Source organism: Zosterops lateralis (genome assembly GCF_965231275.1).
Source record: "Zosterops lateralis genome assembly, chromosome: Z".
In the NCBI taxonomy this organism is placed as follows: domain Eukaryota; kingdom Metazoa; phylum Chordata; class Aves; order Passeriformes; family Zosteropidae; genus Zosterops; species Zosterops lateralis.
In genome coordinates, this window is record NC_139800.1 from 34602911 (window position 1) to 34626711 (window position 23801).

The window sequence follows — 23801 nt, forward strand, 5'->3', positions numbered from 1 at the left end:
GCAGGACTATAGGCTGTTCAGGAGTGATAGGCAAGGCAGGCAAGGCAAAGGAGTCACATTGAAAGGCACAGTTTTCACTTTACATTCGTTGCAGTCAGGGATAATGTCATTGAAAGCCTCTGAGTGAGAAATATGGAGATGGAAAACAAAGCAGATGTCATTTAAGTGTCTGCTGCTGTTCACTGAGCCACAATGCTAGCACTGATGATGTAATCTATGGGCAATGAGGAGAAATCTCTGGACCAGTAGCCCTTGTTCTTCTGGAAAATTTCAGCTTCCTGGACATCAACTGGAAATGCTATACAACTATGACAAGGAAGTCTGAGAAATTCCAGAAGTATGTTGAAGATAATTTGTCACAAGTATTCATTGAGACTACTAGGAAAGATGTCCCTCTAGTCTCTCTCCCTCTCTCCCCTTATCTACAATTGCTGTCTGTGAGTAGAGAAGGAGAAGATGGGATTTTAGGTGCTGTTTTGGCTGCAGTAATCATGAGTTTAAATCATGAGTTTAAATTTTTTAGTGTAAATGAGAAGCAAGTCAGCAGAGTCAGTATCCTAGATTTCAGGATAGTAAACCTTAAACAGCTCAGGGAGCTAGTTAGACTGTCCTCTGGGAATCTGATTTTCAGGATTTAAGAGATCCATGAGCATTGGTCCATCTTTAAGAACAACCTTTTAGACACACAGGAGCAAGCAAATCACACTATTCCAAAAGTCAGGCAAGAAAGGCAGAAGACCAGCTTGGTTGAACAGGGAACTCCTCTTTGAAACTCATGAAGAAAAGAAATTGTATGATCTCTGTAAGAGAGGTGAGGCCTCACAGGATGATTACAGAGCTGTGGTTCCCATATGTAGAGAGAAAATACAGAAGTCCAAAGCTCAGAGTTGAAACTGGCCAGTGTTGGGTAAGATAACAAAAAAAAGAAATTCTGAGTATGTTTAGAGCAAGAGGAGAACTAAGGAAAATATTCAACCATTTCTTGATTAAGGTAGTCACCTGAAAAAAGGAAGAAAAGGCAGAGGCATTATAATGCTTTTGCTTCAGTCATTAATAACATTGATAGACATTGATCTGGCCTGTCTTCTCAGTTAGAGGACATAGAGCAGCAGTGACCTTCCTTTTCTGGACACTGAAACTGTAAATGAGCAGTTTTATCTGTTTATCTTTTTAAGTCCATGTGGCCTGATGGGATTCATTCCCGAGCACTGGAGGAGCTCTCTCTTGGGAGTCTGGGGAAATCCCTGCTGACCAGAAATTCGTCAGCATTAATCCAATTTACCAGAAGGAGGAAAGACACAGGCGACTACAGGCCTGTTAGTCTAACCTCATTACCAGGGAAAATTTACAGAGATCATACTGGATATTGTTGAAAGGCATTTAAAAAACAATACAACCATCAAGCACAGTTGACATGAGTTCACAAAGGGAAAGCCCTGAGTAACTCATCTGAAACCCTTCTATGATAACAGCCACCCTCATAGTGAGGCTTTTGATTCTATCCCTTAAAACATTTGTCTGAACAAGCTGTTCAACAGTGAGATGAGTGGGTTCATGGTGCACTGGTTAAAGAACTGACAGAAGGGCAGAGCTCAAAGACTTGTAGCGTGTGGGGCTGACAGTCATCCGTAGTGTTCGTCAGGATTCAAATCTAGGACCAGTTCAGTTCGATGTATTTATCCATGATCAGGACGCAGGAGTTGAATGCACCATTGGCATGTTTGCTGATAATGTTAAACTAGAAAGTTGCTGTTGACTCTTGAGGGACAAGAGACCTTGCAGAAAAATGTGGATAGATGAGCATTTGGCTTTGATTAATGGCATGAAATTTAACAAGTTGAAATGGTGAATTCTGCATCTGGTACAGAGTAGTGCCTGATTACAAGTCTGAATGGGTAGAGAAGTGGCTGGAGAGCATAAAGAGATCTGGGGGTGCTGGTATTTCAAGATACAAAGATTTGAGTTCACAGAATCGCAGAATTATCGGAGTGGGAAGGGACCTCTGGAGGGCAACACACTCCTACTCATTGGCTCCTCCACCACTTGCATTAACAAATTATCTTCCAGTATCTGCAGGAACTTCCTGGGCTGTGTATACCAGGCCATGTTGTGCCTCTAACGACTGTCAGGATTGTTGAATTCTCAGAGGAGGACCAGGGCCTGTGATCTCAAGACTACTTCCAGGTGCCCATAGAAAGCCTTATCAGCTTCCATGTCTGAGTCAGGTGGCCTGTAGTAATCACCCACAGCAGTGTCACCCATTTTATCCTGTCCCTTAATTTTTACCTCTAAGCTCTCAACTGCTAGTCTGTCCCTGGGCAGAGTTTGATGCTCTTTCACATAAAGACCAACTCACCACCTCACCTTGCTGATCTGCCCTTTCTAAAAAGCACACAGGAATAGATTACAACATTCCAGTGGTGAGCTATCCCACCATGTCTCTGAAACTGCAGTGAGATTGTGGCTCTCTGACCACACATAGATTTGCAGTTCTTGTTTATTCCCCCTGCTCTGTGCATTTGTGTACAGGCACTTCAGGGAGGCAGTTGAGCCTCCATGTTCCCCAGGAGGGGTGTCAGAGGATTCCCCACAGCCAGACACACCCTTGCTGTGTGTGGTTAGCCCTAGGACTAACCTCAATACCAGGGAGGTAATGAGGTTAGTCCTTGAGGCAGCCAAACTTGCCTGGTTGTCATGGCCCACTCCCAAGGAGGAAGCAACGGCACGAGCATTTCCACTTTGGACCCCAGACAAGTCATTCAGTTTAAAGCCCATCTCACCAAATTGGCTAGTCAGCTGCCAGAGCTTCTCTTGCCTTTTTTAGACAGGTGGAGCCCATCCCTTCCTAACAGGCTACCATCATTGAAGTACAACTCATTGTCATAAAAGCCATTGTCTTCAACATCTTTTTGCCTGCCCAGTTCCGAGCTTTTCCAGGAACTTAGGTGAGGCATTGGAGCTGAAGTTACAGTAGACTTTTGTGGTCACACATGGAAGACTGACTGCCTCAATCTCCCAACTGCATGCCCCAAGTTACCCCTGTACAAGAAGGAGGTGGGGAAGTGTTGCAAGAGGGCATGAAAGAAAGACACCTATCAAATTGAGAGTGAGAAAAAGAAGATCTTATTTTGGGAATCTCAGCTTATATAGTTTTTGGGCTTTGGTCAAGGATTGGGGGACGAGAGGAATACTCCTCTGACCCCAGTGGTTAAACCAGCAGTCCATCACAGAGAGGAGCGCTAAAACAATCTACTTTGTTTATATTTCAGTGTGTGAGAAGTTCAATACAAGAATGTAAAACAATCAGAAGGCTGAAAATCAGGGCAACAGGGGAAGCCTTCTGTCATGAGCTTCATGTCTTTTTAATGCAGTTTACATGTGGGGGTCCTCTCCGTAGTGAATTTTAGGGAACTCTTTTCCTATTCCAGCCTTTTACCCAGCTGGAAGACTCAAGATATAACATTTTTTTAACATAAAACAATAAACATGGCTTAATATGCAATAGATTTGACCTCAGCTGGCTTCCAGATGTCTGTTTAGCCCTATCTCCTCAACGGGACATTCATTCTCCCTCCTCCTCCTCCTCAACAGGACAGGGAGAAAATAGGATGAGAAAGTTCATGGGTCAAGATAAAGATAGAGTGATTATTTACTATTCACTGTCACAAAAACAGATTCAACTTGTGGAAGAAAAATTTATTGCCAATTAAAAATAGAGTAGGATGGAAAGAAAAAGGCAAAACTAAAATTACCTTCCCCCTGTGCCTCCCTTCTTCCTAGGCTCACTTTACTCCTGCATTTTCTACCTCCTCCCTCCCCAAGCAGAACAAGGTGGGTGTGGGGGTTGCACTTAGGTAATAAACCTTAATCTGTGCTGCTTGTTTGTCTTCACACTGTTGGTCTGCTCCAGCATGGGGTCCCTCTCATAGGATAAAGTCCTTCATGGCTTCTTCTCTCAAGCTGCAGCCCTTTAAGCACTGCTCTAGCATAGGTCCTTTCCAGAGGGTTCAGTCCATTGGGAAAATGCTGCCTCAGTGTGGATCCCTATTGAGCCACAGTTCCTTTGCTTGTGGGGTCTCCATGGGCTGCAGCTTCCCTCAGCACACAGCCACCTGCTCCAGCCTGGGGTCCTCCACAGGCTGCCATGTGGATATCCTGTCTGGTGTGTTTCTCCATGTGTTGCAGAGGAACAGCCGGTCCATCATGGTCTTTTTCATGGATCACAGGGGAATCTGCTACAATGCCTAGAGTAGCTCTTCTTCTCCTCCATTGACCTTGGTGTCTACAGAGCTGTTTCTCTTACATTTTTCTTACTCTTCTTTCTCGCAGCTATGGCATAAGATTTCTTAGCCTTTAAATTTTCAGAGAGATGCCATGCCATCATCTTTGCTGTTTGGCTCAGCAGTGTCCTGTAGTGGCTTAATTTTGGAACTGGCTGAAACCAGCTGTTTCTGGCATGTTGGATTGAATTTCCAAGGAAAATACGTTCTTGTTTCAACTTTAGCAAGTTATATAGTGGTTTAATGTGGACTTATTCTGGCTGTCTTCAAAACTGTCTTCCTTTTCAGCTGCTCTAGGTGTTTCTTCATGCTGTTCACCCTTGAATCAGTTTGAGTCAGACAGAAGCCCAAAGTGAAAGCACTCCCCTGTTTCTCTACTAAGTTCCAAATTTTTGTTTGCAGTGGTTTTGAAAAAAAACCAACTAATTCAGGGTTGGCACTATCCTATTCTGTTCCATTTTATTCTATTCTATCATGTTGCTTATGGTCTGCAAATACTCAGTGGTCAAAATAGTCTGGAGGTATTGTCTGCTACATGTATTAAATAAATAAAAATTATAGTAGGTGACCTTTCATAACAAATTAATCTTCACTGTTTCCTTATATAACCTCTTAGGGTGCATGGTTTGAAAAGTCATACAGGCAAAAGCCTCTTCAAATTGTAAGTGTTTAGTTTCCGTTTAAATATTACCTTCTCTTCTACGCCTACTCCTAGGCTCCCTTCCCACAGTTTTCAGTCAGCTAAAAAAAAAAGCTGCACTTTCCACCCCCACATGCTTGAATTGAAAGGTAGGTGGTAATCAATACAAATGAAACATCAGAAAAACTCCTGCCATCCTCAAAGAAATTATTTGGCTGTTTTTTCCTGTGTAATCCACTGGGTTGCGGTGTATATTCCTCATTCCCAGCCTTTGAAAACCCTAGGTTCTAGTTGCATTCTCACAGATTATCCTAGAGAAGTATGAGGAGCAGTACAATTAGTAAAATGCCTACAATTTTGAACATGGTTTTTGATAGACATTCAGTTCCCTTTCAGGAACAACATATTATTTGACCTGATTACATCACACTTCTTTTGCATGTATCTATCAGCATGGAAGAAAATCATTGTGAGGGAAAAGACTGACATGCCAAACACATGATTGTAAGTGTTTATTTCTGACCCTTAAATATCCCCTTGAATATATAGTGAGTATATAGATGTGTACCTTTAACATTTGCATTTCTGATTTAGCTGCATTTTCTGGAACCTTCTTTTGATAGCTGAAGGATGGAGCCAGAATGTGAAAGATCCTTAGTTAATGCCTGGGTTAATCAGCATGTTAGTCTCTTAGGATGTTAGTTAGGTTGCAAGGGAGAGATTCTTCTGCTCCTTGAGAGATTCCAGTTCCAGCCAATTTAGCATTTATATGTGAGGTGCATACATGTTGGCCTTGTGTAAAGTAATCTTACAGATTAAACGATATTGTCATTACAGAATATCTGTAGCTAATGAAATAAGAATTAACACTGATATAAGGGTGTGGCTATGAGTTGCAGCACTCTTCATTTTTTTCAGAATTCTATGACATATGTTAGGAAAAAAAAACATTACTTTTAAAAACTCTGGCCACTTGAAGTCAAAACATTCAAAATTTTTCAAAAGCTGCTCTGTTTTTGAGGTGCACTCGAGATCTGCCTTTTCTGAAAATTCTATGCAGGCAAATCATGCTCATGCAAAGAGGAGTTTTGCACAGAGAAATCTTTGTCCAGTTTGGTTTTAAATATGATGTGCAGCAATGTATTCCCCTAGGAATATATTTTGTTCTTCCAAACAAAATACCAACTTAGCTTCTTTTATTTTTGATGTTGCCTGTCCCAAGGTGTGCCATTCTCTCAGAGAAGAGGTTCTGGATGATGAAGCACATACCTGAATCAAAACACAAAACAGTGTAAGAACAAAGAAGTAGAATTCAAACTGTCTCAAATTAATTTAGAAGGAACTGTAAGAGCCTTCATCTGGCCAACCTTGCACAGTTCCTTCCATGTACTTAGGATCAGAACACTACGTCTTAATGATGAGATCCTTCAAATTCACATTAAAGCCGTTAACAGAATAAAGATGTCTGTATAATGCTAAATTCAGTTGATATTTTTCCAAAGTATTTTGATGAGAAGGAGAAGGGATCTGTTTTTGTGCAGGTTTTGGAGTGGCTTTGTTTTTCCATCCCTTTAAATAATTATGCTATAAAAATCCTAATTTAAATATAACTTCTCATCCCAGTTAGGAGTTACGAGTGAGGAAGAGTTGCACAGAACCAGAGTACATTCAAATGGGAATTGATTTTTTAAAAAAAGCAAACAAAAAAGCAAGTTTCACTAAATAGCTGTAAGTCTAGCATCACTGAAACAACTTTTCTAAGTTTGTATTTTTATGCACTATACACATGGTGTATGTTGCAAATTTAACTATTTGTATTTGAAAGACACTGGAAATCAAAAGAGGTACTGATGCACTTTCCTGCAGCGGTCTGCAGGAGATGTAGCACAGAGAGTTAGAATTTGTGAAAGGCCCAGTACGGATTTGACTTTTTGTTGCCATAGGCATCCCAGCTGTGGTGAGACCCAGCTTTCTGGAAGATGAGATACTTACCTGCGAAGAGCACTAGCAGGTACATTTTCAGAACATAGGGGAAGTAGATTGCGAAGGTGAATGGAAATGGTAGCTTGATGGAGTATGTGCCAAAGGATTCAAAGTAGGGCAGTGATACACAAATTGCAAATCCTGTAAAAACATGGTAAATCCTTAGTCTAAAGAGAGCAGAAGATCATCAAAAAGCTTAATGAACAAGTCAGTTACCTTTTATATTTTATATATCTATACATATATATATATATATATATGGATTCATATATATGTATATTTTCTCCTTGAGTTCAGTTTTGTAGGTTTGGGGTGCGAATTGCTCTAAATACTAGAATTAATAAATATATCCTATTCACTAACCGTTGCTGTCAGAAACAATTGCTTTCAGTCTGTTCTCAGTGGGCAGAGTTCTTGGTGTAACTATGATAACCTGCTAAGTACGACCTGAGCCAGTAAGGTCAGCCTCAGTGGGGGAAAACCTTTGGAACTTGCTGTCTAGTATACTCAGTCTGGAAGAGAGGAATCCATATGTCTTTTGTGAGAGTATATTTCTGCTTTACTGAGACAAAAAGAACATTTTCCCATATTTTTAAAAAACAGAACCAAGCAAACAGAAAACCCCCAAAACCTACCAGACACACAGGCCCCAAACCCCAGACAGTCCCTATTAAAGAAAAAATAACAGAAAAGAGAGACAGAGGTGACATACAGGTTAATATTAAGGTACATGAACATTTATGACAGCTTTGGCAACACGTGAGGAACTGTGTTAAACACAAAGAGCAGTTGAAGTGACTACATTTTACTGAAGAATATTAAGGAGGCAAGTGATTGGTACCCTTCCCATCTCCTTACCTTTAGCCAGAACTGAAAGGGGATAAAGTGGGATGCAGAGTGAGAAGTTGAGCCATGTTAGAGGTAGATAGTATATGCCCATCCTTGCCAACATGTTGTAAGTGTACCTGCAATAAGAGGAAAGAGAGAGATGAGCTCAGAGGAAATTATGATGTCTTCAGAATAAGTATATACTACTGGAAAATTTAAAGGAATTGCAGAAGAGCTTGGAGCTGTTTGATTAAATTTCAGAGCCAGCAACAGTTTTTGTTCAGACACCAGTGTCTGAAAGTAGATGATTTATGTTTTCAGAAGAGCTATCTGTGCTGCTACCTTTGAGCAGGTAGACAGCAATAAAGCCCTCCAGCCAGAGAAAGCTCTATCAGAAACCAGCATGATTTTATACTGGTCCATCAGAAAATGGATTTCAGGTGGGAGTGTCGCAACTGAGAGGGGCAGGCAGAATATCACTGTTGCTTGGGACTGAGACAATCCTAATTTATGACTGCTGAGCTAGCTGAATTACTGCTGGACATCGTCAAACAAGAAGGCAATTGCAAGTACATAACCTGTAGTACCTCTGCCCCTCTCCTCGACCTTACTAGGGGTAGTAGTAGGTCCAAAAAAACTGGTTGCTCATCAGTGTATTGCAGCATTTTATTTTTACTGTGGGTGTTACAGTTGCTTATTGGGAGACCAGAATGCTTAGTACTTCAGTCTCCAAAGGTGACCTGATCTTGGTTTGATCTTAAAGTGGTACAGCAGCTCGCCAAACACTGGAGAAACAGGTCTGATTGCATTTTTCATCGGCTGAAAGACTTTCTGCACTGTGGGCTTGCTAGAGATGTGTAAATCTATTCCCCAAGACTTTCTGACAGATGAAACTAGTGTTAAACACACTTCCTGTATTCTCTTCTTACTGATTAATTTGATTAATTTTGCATCATACCTGGACTCTAGAAGAATGTGGTAGGCTGAAAATGGGCCATAAAAAGGAAACAGCTACTCCCTCTCTATACAATTCCATGGGCTGTTATGGTATAAGCAAGAAAGATCAGAACTTGCTCTCAGTATATCGCTAGCCATGATGTGTCATAAATAGTCCTTCAGATAAATTTATGTCTTTGAAAGGTTATGTGGAAAAACTTGTAATACTTCAAGAGTAGTTGGCTACGGGTTGGGAGAGATCCCTATGCACTTTTAGAAATGAATACTTCTTTGAGATACTAGGAAGTGTCACAGTTGCTGTAAAATAAATCAGGTAAGAATTCTAAATTTGTATGAGCTATACTATGGTTTATTTGATTCAGTCATTTGCTGCTATAGACCACAGTAGCTTTCCTGTTAAACTGCTGTTACTGCTGTGGTGCTTAATGTTTCTTTAGCAAGGGTAGAAAATAATGATGCATCAATGGTACTATTATGCAGTGTCAGAACTTCACAGCCAATATTGCTTATACTTTTGGCATTTCTCCAGCTGCACTGAACCCTTTCATTTCAGATTAGGTTCTACTGTTTCAGTTTTACAAACTTCAAAAAGAAATGGGATGTAACTATAATCAAAACATTTAATACAAGTAGCAGCCTATTGAAATGTATTTAAAAATACCCTGAAGTTGACTTAGTCTTTATCCATTCTCTCTGAGACTTTCCTGTTTCAGATCTCTTTTATAATGTATGTTTCCTTTGCTGCCTAAAATCATATACTTCAGTCAATCCCCTAAGCAATATATTTAAATTAGCAGAAAGCCATTTTAGCAGAAGTTTTGCTGCAATACATAGGTTGCTGTGAGCTGTGTGAAGACACAGCTTGTTAAAATGCTTCTTAATTCTGTATGTACCTGCTCTAAGTCTACAAACTGAGGTGCATAGGCTTACATTACATACTAGAAATATTTGTTGGTCTTGTGATGTGATACATGCCCTACTACACCAAAACTCTCAGTCTCCTGCAACAGGAGCTCTTAGCTTTTTGGAAAGCACAGTGCAATTAACCCAGAATAGTCTTTCTGCCTTTGCAAGAAGTTCTGCTGGTGCTGCCTTACTTTGGATCAAAGTGGATAAAAAAATAAAATAATAAAGCAACAGGATGATAATGGCAACTGGGATGGTTTCAGTAATTGCTGTTCTCCAAAAGGCAGTTGTGATTGCCTTCTAAATGTTTGTTAAAAACATCAAAGCCTTTGAACTACAAATGTTAATGCATTACTCTATCTTACATCTCTAAATTACTCTTCCTCTTAACCATGTGGATTTTTTTTTATAAAAAATCATTAGGTAAGTTTAAAAGTTGAAGCTTTTATTTAAAAATAAATAAATGCTTTGCCAATTTTGAAACTATTAAATAAGCCTGCTGCACAATGGGGGTGGAATTCTGCTGGCAAGAATAGCCCATTTTCCCTTCATGGTTTTGATGTTGACTCCTTACCTGACCACATCTAATAAATTCCAAAGGAAAAATAAAACACACACGACATACTTCCCTTGAACTTCTTCCTGACTGTTGATCACGACAAATAAAACAATTATTCTCTCAGTGATCTGAAAAGAAAAGAAAAGTTTGAATTCAGGTAGCACCTTCTGTGAGTGTTGTTTTTTGTGGCATTTTGGCAAAATAGGAGGCCACAAATGGATCCAGCTTCTTTACACAAAATCAGCAGTGAATATTTTGTTTCACAGCCTGTTTTTGTCCAAGGTCCTTCAGCAAAGAGAAGTGGACACTGCTGTCTGTAGCATCAAAGATCTGTTACAGTACATGTGGAAGTTGGCTTGCCAGCTGGGATGACGGATTTGTAGCCAAGGAAACCTGTGGATGAGCCCACAGAAGTCACAGAAGCAAGGGCTGCCCTGGTGCACCTGACTACCTGGAGGGCTTGCAGGGATAAGCTTCCTTGCTTGTAGGCTGTCTGGGAGGCAGTAGGATACAGAGAGCCCTTCTTGGGGGGTCATATGCCAGGAAGTAATAATCTTGCACTCCCAGATCTGTTTTTCATATCTTGGAAATCTCAAGGAATGTCCCAAGGAATCTCTTTCATGTAAGATTTGCAGAAAGAAGGAGGAAAAGTAGAATTCCTTATCTTTCTTTCCATCTTATTCTTGGTTATGGGAAGTGGGTTTAAGCTTGTCACTTATGTGAATGATTGCCATAGTATTTATGTCCTAACATTTTTCTAGTGGTTGAACTTTATCCAACCCACAAATGAAAAGATGAAGTGGATTAAACAGGCAGTGTCTCCAGCTTAAAATAAATACTTTGGTAATATTAAAACTCAAGAAATTAAAAACAAGTGTGTCTTTTTGCAGCTTTCCTGACAACTTTTCTAACAGTATCCATGCCCTGCCCTGTAAATGTATCAGTACTGACAAGAGTTTTCAAGCTGTCCCAGAACAGTAACAATTCACTGTGATTTACACTATTTGAAAGTGTTGAAGTAGAAAACATGCACCTAAGCAGTTGGTATGAATTGATACAGCTTCATTGGGTTGGGATTTTTTACCCAATGTCGTGTCTTCCATAAGGTACATTAGTTGTAATGATTTCACAAGTTGAGACATCAAGTCACTTGAAAGTTACAAAATTAAAGTTATTTTTGTAAATGCTGTTATTCTTCATTGGTTTCCCCAGACTCCTACTTTAAACAAAGTAAGAATTTTGCCTCTTATCAAGTTTGTGTGATAGTTTTGCCACATAATATTTACAGGTTCCTGCATGGACCATTCTGGCCACAAACTCTTTTTTCACAAGCCACATCTGTCAGATAAAGCAGACTTCACTTCACTATTCAGCAAAATTACGTCAGAGCAATTTTTCATACAGAAAGAGAGCATGTCTATCCCCCAGGGATCTGGTTCCTCATCTTGGAAAGCACTGAGGGGCCACAACAGCTGAAAAGAGTTGCCCTGCTTCTCACCCTCCTGTGACCATCATCTTGCGCTGCTGATCCCATAGGTCCCTAACTGAGGAACTGATTTTTAAAAAGGTCAGATGTTGGCAGACTTCTGTACAGATGGGTCAGGAAACAGAAAGTGAGAGCTAATATGTCCTGTGTCTGTACACTGATACTGAGGAACATGGCAAAAACATGGGGGAACTGGAAGTATTGATGCAGATCTGAAACCACATAGAACAGATGCAAGAAATATGGCAGGGCAACCGTCACAAGAAGGAAATCAAAACAAAGGTAAAAGCTGTGTGAGCACTGGGTGGGATTGTGTGCTGGAGAGAACAAATAAAATAGAATCTGAATTAAAATTGTTAGATGAAGAGTGGTAAAGAATGCAGCATTGGTGGTGTGGATATTTTGTTACTGACCCTTAAATCAGACTTGAGATGTGGAGAGAAAATTCTGCAATATATTAATACAAGAGCAGTTTCAGGGAATTGTAACAGGTGGTTGTCCTAGAGACAAAGGGCTTTATCATGATAAAGATGGACATGTTCTTAGATGTCAGAGCTGGAAAATTTTCCAAACGGTCACTCACTTTTGAAAAAGTGGCTGCGTGGAAATGTGCTAGAAAACAGCATGGGATAAATGATGGGGATCTGACTCCATTTCAGTGAGAGAAAGGACAAGAAGTGGGAAGGTAGTTATCATTTCAAACTCCACTCCAGTTTGAAACTCCACTTTCAAATGGATGTGTTCTGGCCAGTGAAACAGAATTACTATGGAGAGCCACAATTTAGCCTTATAATCTGGAAATGGAAGAAGTTGTGGATTTGGATTTTCTTCTCTCCCCAGGATACGAGCAGAAACATGAAGCAGTGAGAATCACCTACCTACCTGGGGCTCAGCAGATTTCCTCCATCAGAGATTCATACTGGGAAAGGGGAGCAATGGAAGCATGCACTTTACACATGATGGAACTCAGTAATCAGACTGTAAAGTATGTTAAGCACCTGCAAGATCAGGAAATTGGACATGGCACTAACTAATCACCTTGAGGTATTTTGTTCCTGTCAGCTGCAGTCTCATCTGGCAAACAATAGGTTGCAGTAAGCAGCCACCAAACACTGAAACTGGAAGGATGTGGCCTTGTTCTGGAGCACATCTGTGGGGCAGAACACAGAGCTGGCTGCTCAGGACAATTGTGATGTTCCTGTGAGGACAGACAGTGGCATCCTCCCTCTTTTTCTGCATAAATCAGGAGGTTGCCTGCCTGCTTGCCTTTATTCTCTTTCCTTTCATAGCACTCCTAGCTTTAGGTAACCCACACAAATCAAAGGTAAATGCAGAGATGAGTCAAAGGCTGGGGACATTTTCTGCAAGTGAAGAGGCAGGGTGCTTCTTGGAGAAGAGTAGTATATGTTGATATTTTGTTGATATATGTACACACATATGTGTATGCATATAAAAATAAAGTCATGTACATTTATAAATACACCCACACAGATAAAATGCATGTGATGCTGCTCAGCCATGGATCATTTCCTGGATGGATCATCCGTCCTTGCATGAATGAAGATGTGATAGTCTCTGTAGCTACGCTCTTGCTTTAAAATAAAAAAATATAAAGCACAAAACTACAAGTCCTATGTTTTCACATTCATGAAAAGGAAGTATGTGCTAACATATCACAAAGCATAAATACAGTGTTTTCAGTTTTCATTCCTTCCTTAAAATCAAATTCCTTTTCTGACACTCATCTCTCATAGAATACAGCAAGTTCTGTAGAATGATATAAATTTCTGCAAGGCAGAATGAGTTTTTTAATCGAGTAAGCAAAACAGGGCAAATTTGGCTAGAGAAAATAGCACATTCACTTCCATTTTCTAATAACCATGACTGTGCGATTTTGTACTCAGTACCTGAAATACTTACATAGTTCTTCAATTCAGTGTATTGGGAAAAAAAAATTAAAAAAAAAAAAAAAAAAAATTAAAAAAAAAAAAAAATTAAAAAAAGAAACCACCAAAAACAAAGTGAGAAAAGTGCCCCTAAATATGTAAAGTTAAAAATTTACATTTTTATCACAAAACCATAGTACATTGCTTTTGGTTTGGTAAATCCAATCTGTTTGCACAGGATGAAGAACTGCTCTTTGTTTCACAAAAACACCAGTCTTTTCTTAGACCTTGCCTCTCTCCTTGCTATGGCACCAGTCCTGTCAACCTTTACTCCCTAGCCAGACTAACACATTTCATTACCTTCTGTTTTGATGACAGCAGTGACATGTGACATGTTCTCCTGCCCTCCTCCAATTATTGAAGGTGTCAATGGCCTGAGAGATATCCCTTTGCATGAGCTTTGTGACCAGTCCCAGCCTCACCTCACCACAGCACATCTATCACACAGGACTCATCTTTCTTTCATGGTGTGACTTGGCCTTGACCTACCTTGCTCTTCTCAGAGACTGAGACTTTGCCCCTCAATGAGTTTTTCCAGAAGATTCCTCTGAGTTAGTTTTTCCACTATCTATATCGTGTATCTCTAAGTGTTTTTCTTAAATGCTACTAAACCACAACAAATGCAATACTAGCCAGAAATCTTTCACTCAAGGATTCATTTACATCTTGTATTTGCTATAATGCCTACAGAACAACCTGCTGCCACGAGGCCCTTTCAATTTGTTTTGTTCGATGTTGATTTGTACCCATGTGCTTCCCTAAAACTGCCTGAGCCAGATGTTCTCTCATCCTAGTAGTCCCCAAAGCTGAACTTCACTGTGGATGTGCATGCATATGCATGAGTGATGCATACAGGGGTATGTTTTAAGCTCAGAGTTGAAATAGGTGATGGGAGCACAGAACCAGACAGCTGCTATCAAATTCTTGCACCTTTATCAGTGCCCTGACTATGCAGCAGTCTAGTAGGCTGCAGCAAGGTAAAGATCTCTTAACTAACTGTCCTTCCCTCGTTCCTGGTGGAAAATATACCTTTTTTTCCTTCCTAAGAGGCACTGAAGAAAATGTGATGAGGCATGTGGGAGTAGTGTTGGCACCCAGCTGCTTAACCTACACTCTCAGCAAAAGTGGGTAACCCATGGGACAGCAGAGTCTCCACCAAAGAGCCTATACATCTTGTTTGGACAGCATGAGACTGCTGCTAACATCAAGGGAAGAGATAGTTCATGGTGAAAGTGCAGTTGGGGAAAGAACCAAGTAAGGATCCAAAACTAAATTTGGAGTGAGGTGAGCACTGAGAGTTAGAGTGCCATATGGTTCCCTGAGCTGCCTCTCCATGCTGCCCAGGAGAGCACTGCACTAATTGCACTGCTCAAGAAAGGTCACAGCTTTCTTGCTCAGAAAATCCATTTCATACTAATGTCATTTGTGGCAACAGAAAACAGTGTTTGTGCAGGCTTCCCTGATCTCTGCCTTGTGTAAGTCTGCCTAGGAAAGAAACAGACTATGTCAGGGTTGGGGAATGTGTAAACTCTGCCAGGTCAAGGCTTGCTTTAATGACTAAGAGCAGGCGGCTCTTCTTTCCAAGACATGTGAGATTTGTTACAGGTCGTACTAGATAGGACTCTTTTTTCTCCCAAGATTAGCATCTAAGTATGTGGATTTAGGCAGGGAAAAGCAGTTATTTGTATTTTGATTAATTTGCTACCATACTCAGGGAGCAGTGTAAAGAACAGAGATCTGTATTAGTCAATTAGTTCATTAGTTATTTAGACAATTAGTTAATGGAGATATGAAAAGAGGAACATCTTCACCCATGAATATGTCATTTGACAAAAATGGGCTATCCAGAAAACTAAAAACATAACTAACTACTCTTGGTCTTCTACCTTCTGACTGCTGAGAGAAATATGAATTTCACCATTACTCAAATACTAAGGATTGAAAAGGTTTGGAGGTAAATTCAAGTAATCATTTTGCTTTTTTCAATGCATTAAAAAAATATAACAAAACCTGAGATTAGCACCCAAAAGAAAAAAAAAAATAATAGCATGGTGTGTTAGTTTAGTAGAGACAGTGAGGTGCGGTTGGTAGTTTTGGAGGCGGCCGGGGCAGCCCGGCCTGCTCGGGCCCAGGCCTTTACAGGAGGCTTGCCTGGCCTGGTGACTTAGGCTGGGGGAGGAGATAATGTGCCCCTGGCTTGGCTCCGATGGGGTTTTTTAGCAGCTGGAAACACTCTGCTGCTTTTTTTATGGGGAGGAAGCTGACTCGAGGCCTGCTTGTGGGTCTGAGCCCTTTTTTAGCAGGGGAGGGGAGCTTGCAGCCTGCGGCTGCTCTAAGCTGGGCCCACTCTAAAAGAGACTGAGGAGTGAGAGTTTTGAAAGTTTCTTTTTTTTTTTCCTTTCTTTTCCTTACTGTGTGTTAATAAACTATCTGTTTACTTTTAGGTTAAGCCTGTTTTGCCTTTTTTTCCCAAAATTCTATTTCCTAGTTTGTAAATAGAATTCGGCAAATGTGAAACCACCAGACATGGCAAGGAAAACGTCAGAGTATCATCTTACTTTCTGCTATGGCATGTGATGTTTTGGCTGGTTTTCTGCCTGCAGCTGAATACATGACAAACTACTAGGGAAAAAGACCAGCCTGGTTAAAAAGAGAACTTACTGAAAGTCAGGGAAAAACAAGAGAATGTATCGCCTCTGGAAGGAGGGGAAGACAACTTGGAGGGACTACAGGGATGCTGGAAGTTTATACAGGGAGAAACATAGAAGGCGCAAACCCTCCTGGAGTTTAATTTGATCACTGCAATTGGCCACTCACCAACTTCTGCTGGTGGCCACTCATCTGGACATTTTCTGGGTCTGTGCTGGGGACCAAGCATGGGGTACTCACTACCCAGTTTCACTCAAAAAAAAAAGTTGACAGGGCAGTTCTTTCCCAACCAGCCCATTTCTGAGGAAGAAAGCAATTCCTGCAGTTAGCAAACTATCAGCAAACCAGGCTGCCTGAGGAAGGGTGGAGGTGCAACATTCAGGGTAGTTCAGCCTGGCTTGTCCCCAAGGGCAGCCATGGCTGACATGTGTCGGTCACGAAAGAAGAGTCTTGAGAATGAACTTACCTGCAAAAACCTGGGGAGGAGGCGGCTTTTATCAATGCCAATGAGGATGTGTAGGATCTCCAATACAGATAACAACTGGCAAAGGCGCATTACAAGTCCTATGGAGTGAAATGTGTCAGCCAGTGAATCTACAGACAAAATTAAGAGGAAAATTAGAGGATGGTTATATAGTAAAAGTCTGGAGCAGCTACTGGGTTTGCTTTTACACCATCATCACTGAGGATGACAAGAAATAAAGTTCACGCAGTACCAAACTTCTGGGCAGCAGAAGAAAATCTTCAGGGAGTGGAGGAGGCAATCCACTCTGTGTGTGGCTCTAACACAGAGGCAGGAAGCTGAGAAAAGAATCCCTATACTTAATGCATGGGCAAACACTGTGCAGGATGTGTTGGTTTAGAGATACTGCTTCAGAGTATTTCTAAATAGGAGAAAATCTTGAGGAAATGCATGAGGAATTTCTAAACACTAGGAGATGTTGAGTTCCTGCCTGTATCTGCACTGCTGAAAACAAGTAGTCCAGAAAGTAAGCATTTTATGTGTCTACCACTGTCCACCATTATAAGTAATTTTAAATGTCCAGTCACTAGTTTTCTATTTTTGTGTCTTAATCCCAGGCAACAGAAAGAAAAATAAATTGGAGTGTTTTTTGGAGATAGAGAGTCATGTGCAATAACCACAAAGATATTCTCTCCTGGTGGCTTCAGTAAGATTAATGTTTGCCATAATGACTGGACCTAGTAACATTTAAGTTTATGTCTAATACAAATGTTACTAGCATGCCACTGAATATTAAAGTTCCTTACCAAAACAAGAGCTGCATTCATATGACAAGGGTAGAAGACAGGCACAAATAATTTGTTCAGCCTCTTCAATGGAGGGTCTTTCTGATTGAATTGCAGTCCATGTGTATGGACATACACATGTTCAGAATCTTAATTTCATCTCTAATTTGACATTTCTGTGTTTCTGTCACTGCCGCTTAAAATGTTCAAGGAAAATGGAGAAGAAGCCTTACCTTTTCCAAATGTCATGAATCTAATGATCATATTTGTAAATATCCAAGAGTGTCCACAGAATTGCATTAAGTCATACACAAACAGGTACATGTTCATGGTAAATCTGTGGAAAATTAAAACAATAAGCTATGTGACTTAGAACAACATTGTAAGAAATTGCACCCTCTTTGGACATGTTAATAAATCAAAGGAAAAGAGCTGAAATTGAAAGCTGTCCTGCCAAGAAGGGCTTGGGGGTGCTGGTGGAGGAGAGGCTGGACATGACCCAGCCATGAGCACTCAGAGCCCAGAAAGCCAAACGTGTCCTGGGCTGCATCCAAAGCGGTGTGGGCAGCAGGGCCAGAGAGGGGATTCTGCCTGACTGCTCTGCTCTGCTGAGACCCACCGGCAGGGCTGCATCAGCTCTGGGGTCCCAGCACAGGAAGGACATCAGTTTCTTAGACTGAGTCCAGAGGAGGGTCAACAAGATGATCAGAGGGATCAAGCACTTCTCCTATGAGGAAAGGCTGCGACAACTGGGATTGTTCAGCCTGGAGAAGAGAAGGTTTCAGGATGACATAATTGTGGCCTTCCAGTACCTGAAGCAAATTTTAAAAGATGGACACTTTTGACAGGAGCATGTAGTGACAGGACAAGGGAGAATGCCTTCAGACTGAAAGAGGGCAGGGTAAGATTAGATATTAAGGAAAGAGTCTTTACTATGAAGGTGATGAGGCACTGGCACATGTTCCCCAGAAAAGCTGCGGATGCCCCATCCCTGGCAGTGTTCAAGGCCACAAGAGGGATGGAGCTCTGAGCAACCTGGACTAGTGTAAGGTGTCCCTGGCCATGGCAAGGGTGTTGGAACTAGTTGAAGCTGAGTGGAACTTAACAATTCTTAATTGTTAAGACAGTTAACAGTTTTTAATTCCTAATGTCCCTTCCAACTCAAACCATTCTTAGATTCTGTGAAATATAAACAGATCAGTGAAAACAGTGTGTGTCTCTCAGAGGTCTCAGAACAAACTGTCTAATGGATTAAAATCTCCCTTTGTTGCTATATTTAGGATATGCTCAGAAAAATTTTCAGAGTTCCCACCAATCATTAGGGTGATCTGTGGCCATAAAGTGAAATTTGTGCCTCCAGAGGAAGAATTATCTAAACAAAGACACTCCATTAATTTCTGGATTCAAGCTGCATTTAGTAAACAAAATCTTCTCCTGTGGGAAAAGTCTAACTTTTGCAGTTATTCTAACCTAATTTTCATGGACAATCTGACTTTTTGCAAAACTTCATAAGCTCTGGATATACCTAATTTCCCATAAATGTATTTTCATCTGGTCTATTCTGAAAAGAGAGGTTTACCTGTCCTCCAGCTGTAAGATTACTTTTTAGGAAATTAACTTGTTAATTTTGTACTAGAATTTATCTCCTGTGTTGGACCTATTAATTTCCTGCCCTATTAAGTAATATTCTCTTCAAGTTGCGCCTTGATCCTGTGTGTTCTTGCCGTATGTTTCTGCCAAAAAACTTAATTTCATTTATATCTGTACATTAACAAATGGAATAAATTTCTCTGTTCAAAAATATCTAATTTTGATAAATACCTATACCTCATTCCTAGCATTGTACCATAAGTAACAACAGAGTTATTTAAATCAATCTAGATAAACTGATCTTCTAAATTTTTCTTATAAGTAAATCCTAGGGAGGTCATAAAAAGTTGTCTTCCTCTCTTCCAGTTATGTAGGATGACAGCTATTCACGTCATCACTTCTATATGCACAAAAAGATTTGTGGGAATAAAATATTTCCCAGAAGACATCATTGTCCTTTGGTACCATGAAAATAAGACATATAAGGACCCAAAAAAAGGAATCTATTCCATATATACATACCTTTTGGGAAAAGTAGGATACAACTGAATTGAACTAAAGTCCAGTGAGATCAATTAATACTTAGACCAAATTCCATCTGTTTTATTACTGAATGACACTTTGTTCCATCTTGTGGTAAGAAGTTGGGAAACTATATATTATAAAAAGACAAAAAATTAAGACCATTATTCTGTGTTAAGAAACAGCCTTATTACTGGATAGATAGGAATTACTGCATGGAAGTTACAGGAACAGACATGAAAATCTTGAGGCTTTCCAGTCAGCAGCTCCACCACTCTCTTTGGTCTGATACTGCTGTGTGGGCTTTGCACTGGATGCAAGCTGAGCATATGGTGTCTCTCAAGTTTAGTTTGCTACAGCTGTCTGTCATCCTCAAAGCCTGTCTTTCAGTGATTTGGTTGTATTTTCCAAACTCTTCCTGCATTGGCTGGCTAGAAAACTGTTGTTTTTGCAATTCTTAAGATACTTAATCTTGACTAAACAGGGAGTAACATTTGTAAACATACCCTCACATTAGTGTTTTGGCAGTGTGGCAGCTGTTGCACGTTAGAACACATCATCTTTAAAATATACCAGTGACTGCTGAAATGTGTACAGACTGTTGACATTAATGGAGGGCCCCATATTCCCCGAGGAGTGTAGAGATGTGGTGCTGGGCAGTGTGCCCGTGCTACATGGCGGGCAGATCCTGACCCCAGAGCTTGAGTAGCACAGTTCCCTCCCTTGCTGAAACTCTCCACTGTGAAGAAACAGCCCTGATCTGAGAATGCATCACAATTTTTCAGCCTACTTTGTTAATCCTCTTACAAAAGGTGCCTAAGACCAAACAAAAGCTTTTCACAGAAGTGAAGAAATCTGAAGAGACTGAAAGGTGATTTCAGTGTGATAAGAGGAAGCTCAAATGCAACTTTTCACCAAGGTCCTTCTCATCCAAAGGCTGACCTCTTGACCTATAGAAACAGAAGCGGGCTGAGGTTTCCCGTCTCAACAGCTCTGTGTCACAACACAAAATTCAGGCAATCAGCTTCTATGTGAAATGTGAAGGGCAGAAGAGATTGTCTTCATTTAGATCCCCTGCTCCCATTGGTTCACAGCAGGGATGACTCCAGATTTCACTCCCAGAACCTGCTTCTGCAGCACTGTTGCAAACAAAACACAGACTATTCATCAGGTAGTGGTTCTGTCCTTGAGGCTGCCTCAGACTTACTGGCTACTCTCCAAACCTCACTTTGCCACCCTGGTGCCTGGCCTGCTGCCACATCTCTTCCTTGTTGTGTGATTTGCTTTAAGTTTCAAGTTTCTTTCATTTGAAGGCATTGCGGGGGGATGGTGGTCATAGCACTCTGCCTGCATTGATGACAGGAGAAAGAAGCAAACATAGATCTTGCAGGATATAGACCTAGAAAGCTGCCCGTTCTGCCTGCTGTTTCAGTTGTCAGTTTCACCTTATTTACTGTGACTGATTTTATGCCAAATACATTGAAATGCTAGGGATGCCCTTATCATATGTAATATCAACCTTGCTTAGCAGAAAACTTATCTGCTTTCTCTGTGGGCTCAAAACCCGGAAAACTAGATGAAATGTAAGAAATGTCAGAACTACCATACGCAGCAAAGATTTTATCATTTTAGTTGCAATGCCTGCTGTATTTCCTTGGGCAGAAATTTCACGAAGTGTAACTGTTGCATTTTATTATTTTTATTACTAAGGTGTTCGATATGTCTCTGGTAACTATCATCCAAGGCAAGCATGGAGGTAGGTGCCCTCAGTGTCTGAAGGGTGGCCAGGACCACGCTCCCCTATGAGCTAAGGGGACAGCACAGCAGAGGCAGCAGAGGCACCCAGATCAGGTTAGCCCTTGCCCCATTTATGTATCCCTTGCAGGGTGCCAGGAAGAAGGCCACACTCAGGCTGCTCTCAGGGTTGTCCCACATGGAGGGTCCCACCCAGGCCTTCCCTGCCCCACAGGACTCCTGTGCTCGCCACCTTCCCGTGTGCCCATGCTGGCTGACCACACATGAGGAACCAGCCCTCATGCTGAAACCAGAGAGCAATGTTCCTTTTTTTTTTTTTTTTTTTTTTTTTTTTTTTTTTTTTTTCCCCTCAGCAGCCAAGATCTGCTAGAAAATTCCGTTTTCTGGCATGGTTTCCTTCTAAGTCACATTAAGTCATGTTGGTCTGAACTTCTGTGTCTTCCCCTTCCCACCTGTGACAAGCTGCAAGCCCTGTATTTCAGGAAGAAGAGAACTCCTGAGTACAGCTGCTGTACTTTTCTCCCACACGCACATCCCACCCACTCTTTTTTCCCTTTTCCTTTTTGCATTTGAGCGGTCTGTGTCACCTGCACTCAAGTATTACCTGTTGCAGGGGTCGGATTGCTGCTGCTGCTCCTGAGCTTTCTCCTTTTTCCTCTCTGCAGCTGCAACAGCTGTTTGTTGGGAGATCACCCCTCCTCTTTCCTCTTACCCCACCCCACGACGTCACTGTATGTAGCACTAAGCAGGAACAGTACTGCACTTCCCGAGAAAGAAGTTTTTGAACACAAATATCTCCACTGCATTTGCCCTGACCCTCAGTCAGCCCAGCCCAGCCCAGCTGAGCCCAGCCTAGCGCGACCTACCCTACCCTAACCTAATCTAAACTGGTTTCTTGCTGTTGTACCAGTAAGCTAGTCTGTAAATCCCACTAACCTTATTCCTTCACCCAGAGCAATGTTTTGAAAGATTACTGGAGGGAAGAAATGCAAAATTATAATGCTTTTCTTTTATGCTTAAATCATCAGCACTACAGCAAGGCTATCAACTCCATCAAATGATAAGGATGGTTGGGAGCACAGTAAAAAAATAGAACTTTATTTCAGAGAGAGGAAAGAATTTTCCACTTATTAAATATGTGGGTTTTCATGCCCCTGTGAAATATGGACACTACTTGCAAAGTGAAAATACGTATTCATCCTAGTTTACTTCTGCCCGAGGTGTCTGGGATATCTCAGCATAAATCAGATGAAGAATACCCTAACTTATTTGTAAACTCCCTTCTGCTAATAAGTAAGTTTCGCCACAGGCGTTCCTGTTGAAATCACACCCCATCCTGCAGTGAGATTTGAAATTTGACGCTGTAAGTGAGGAGCACACTGAGGATGCAATAAGCACAGGATGTTATGTGTAGGTATAAAATGCTGGAGGATAAAATGTTGCTTACTGGGTCTCATCCCTATTGCAAGTGGCACTGAGATCCTGGCAGGACCATGCCTGTGGTGTCCTGGAGAGGTGTGAAATTCCTCCCTGGCTAGTGGATGATTTCCTGGGAGTCGCAGTGGGACACCGTGTTTTCCATGGTTATGTCTCCCATCTGAAACCTGAGCGCAAGGGTTATAGAGTCATTAAAACTGGCTTTCCTGCCATATGGCAGCTTACTTTCACTGCTCTAGAATCATCTTTTCTAGGCTAAAGAATTTCTTTCTTTCTGTGGAGGAAATAATATATCAGTGTTAAATACAGGGTTAAGCAATTAAACATACCACTGTTGAAATGCTTAGCTGAGCTCTTGCAAAGAGCCTTCATACTGCCCGCCTCTGGTAGGGCAGCTGGAGTAACCAATGCTGTCAGGAGTGGAGCTCACCACTGTAACCACTGTAACAAGATCCAGAAGGAGAAAGAACAGCTCTTTGCAAATACTAAAAAGCAACAGAAGGTCAAATAGCTTCGTGATGTGCAGAAGACTTGTTGGCTCATAGAGGGGACAAGGTATTGGGCGGGGCAGGTTGACACAGTGCCAGGCACCCACCCATGAGCTGCTTACTCACTCTCCTCTGCAGCTGGAGAGGGGAGAGAAAATTTAGCAAAGGGTTCATAGGTTGAGATAAGGACTGGGAGAGATCCCTCAGCAAATACCATCATGGGCAAAATAGGTGCAGTTTAGAGATAAGAAGGGAGCTTACCACTAACAAAATCAGAGCAGGGTAGAGACAAGTAAAACAAACCGTTAAACCCCAGCCCTCCCTCCTTGCCAGCTCTACCTCCTACCCCATCGGCACAAGGAGACAGGGAATGGGTGTTACGGTCAGTTTATCACCCATGGCTTCTCCTGCTTAAGGAGAGGAGCCTGCTGCACTGCAGGGTCCCTCCCATGGGATGCAGTGCACTGACAACTTCTCCAGCCTGGCTCCATCTCATGAGCAGCAGCTCCCTGCGAACTGCAGCAATG

The 23801-nt window shown here is 41.4% G+C and overlaps 1 protein-coding gene across 1 annotated transcript; it reads right to left on the reverse strand.

Annotated features, from left to right (window-relative positions):
- Positions 1 to 3796: 3796 nt before the first annotated feature.
- HACD4 (3-hydroxyacyl-CoA dehydratase 4) lies at positions 3797 to 22066 on the reverse strand. Its single transcript, XM_083884420.1, has 7 exons — positions 21954 to 22066; positions 17716 to 17819; positions 16701 to 16828; positions 10169 to 10281; positions 7762 to 7868; positions 6913 to 7044; positions 3797 to 6189 (listed from the first exon to the last, which is right to left on the reverse strand). Exons 2-7 carry the CDS (start codon positions 17810 to 17812, stop codon positions 6107 to 6109), a joined length of 660 nt encoding a protein of 219 aa, XP_083740546.1. The 5' UTR covers positions 17813 to 17819; positions 21954 to 22066; the 3' UTR covers positions 3797 to 6106.
- Positions 22067 to 23801: the final 1735 nt, after the last annotated feature.

Bases quoted from the DNA above. Each gene is read 5' to 3' on its own strand.
- HACD4 (XM_083884420.1), bottom strand. From the start codon at position 17,812: ATGAACATGTACCTGTTTGTGTATGACTTAATGCAATTCTGTGGACAC. The intron at 10,282-16,700 runs GTAAGTTCATTC...TTTTCTTTTCAG, and splicing joins TCCTCCCCAGGTTTTTGCAG to ATCACTGAGAGAATAATTGT. The intron at 7,045-7,761 runs GTAAGGAGATGG...ATGTTTTTACAG, and splicing joins CCTTTCAGTTCTGGCTAAAG to GATTTGCAATTTGTGTATCA.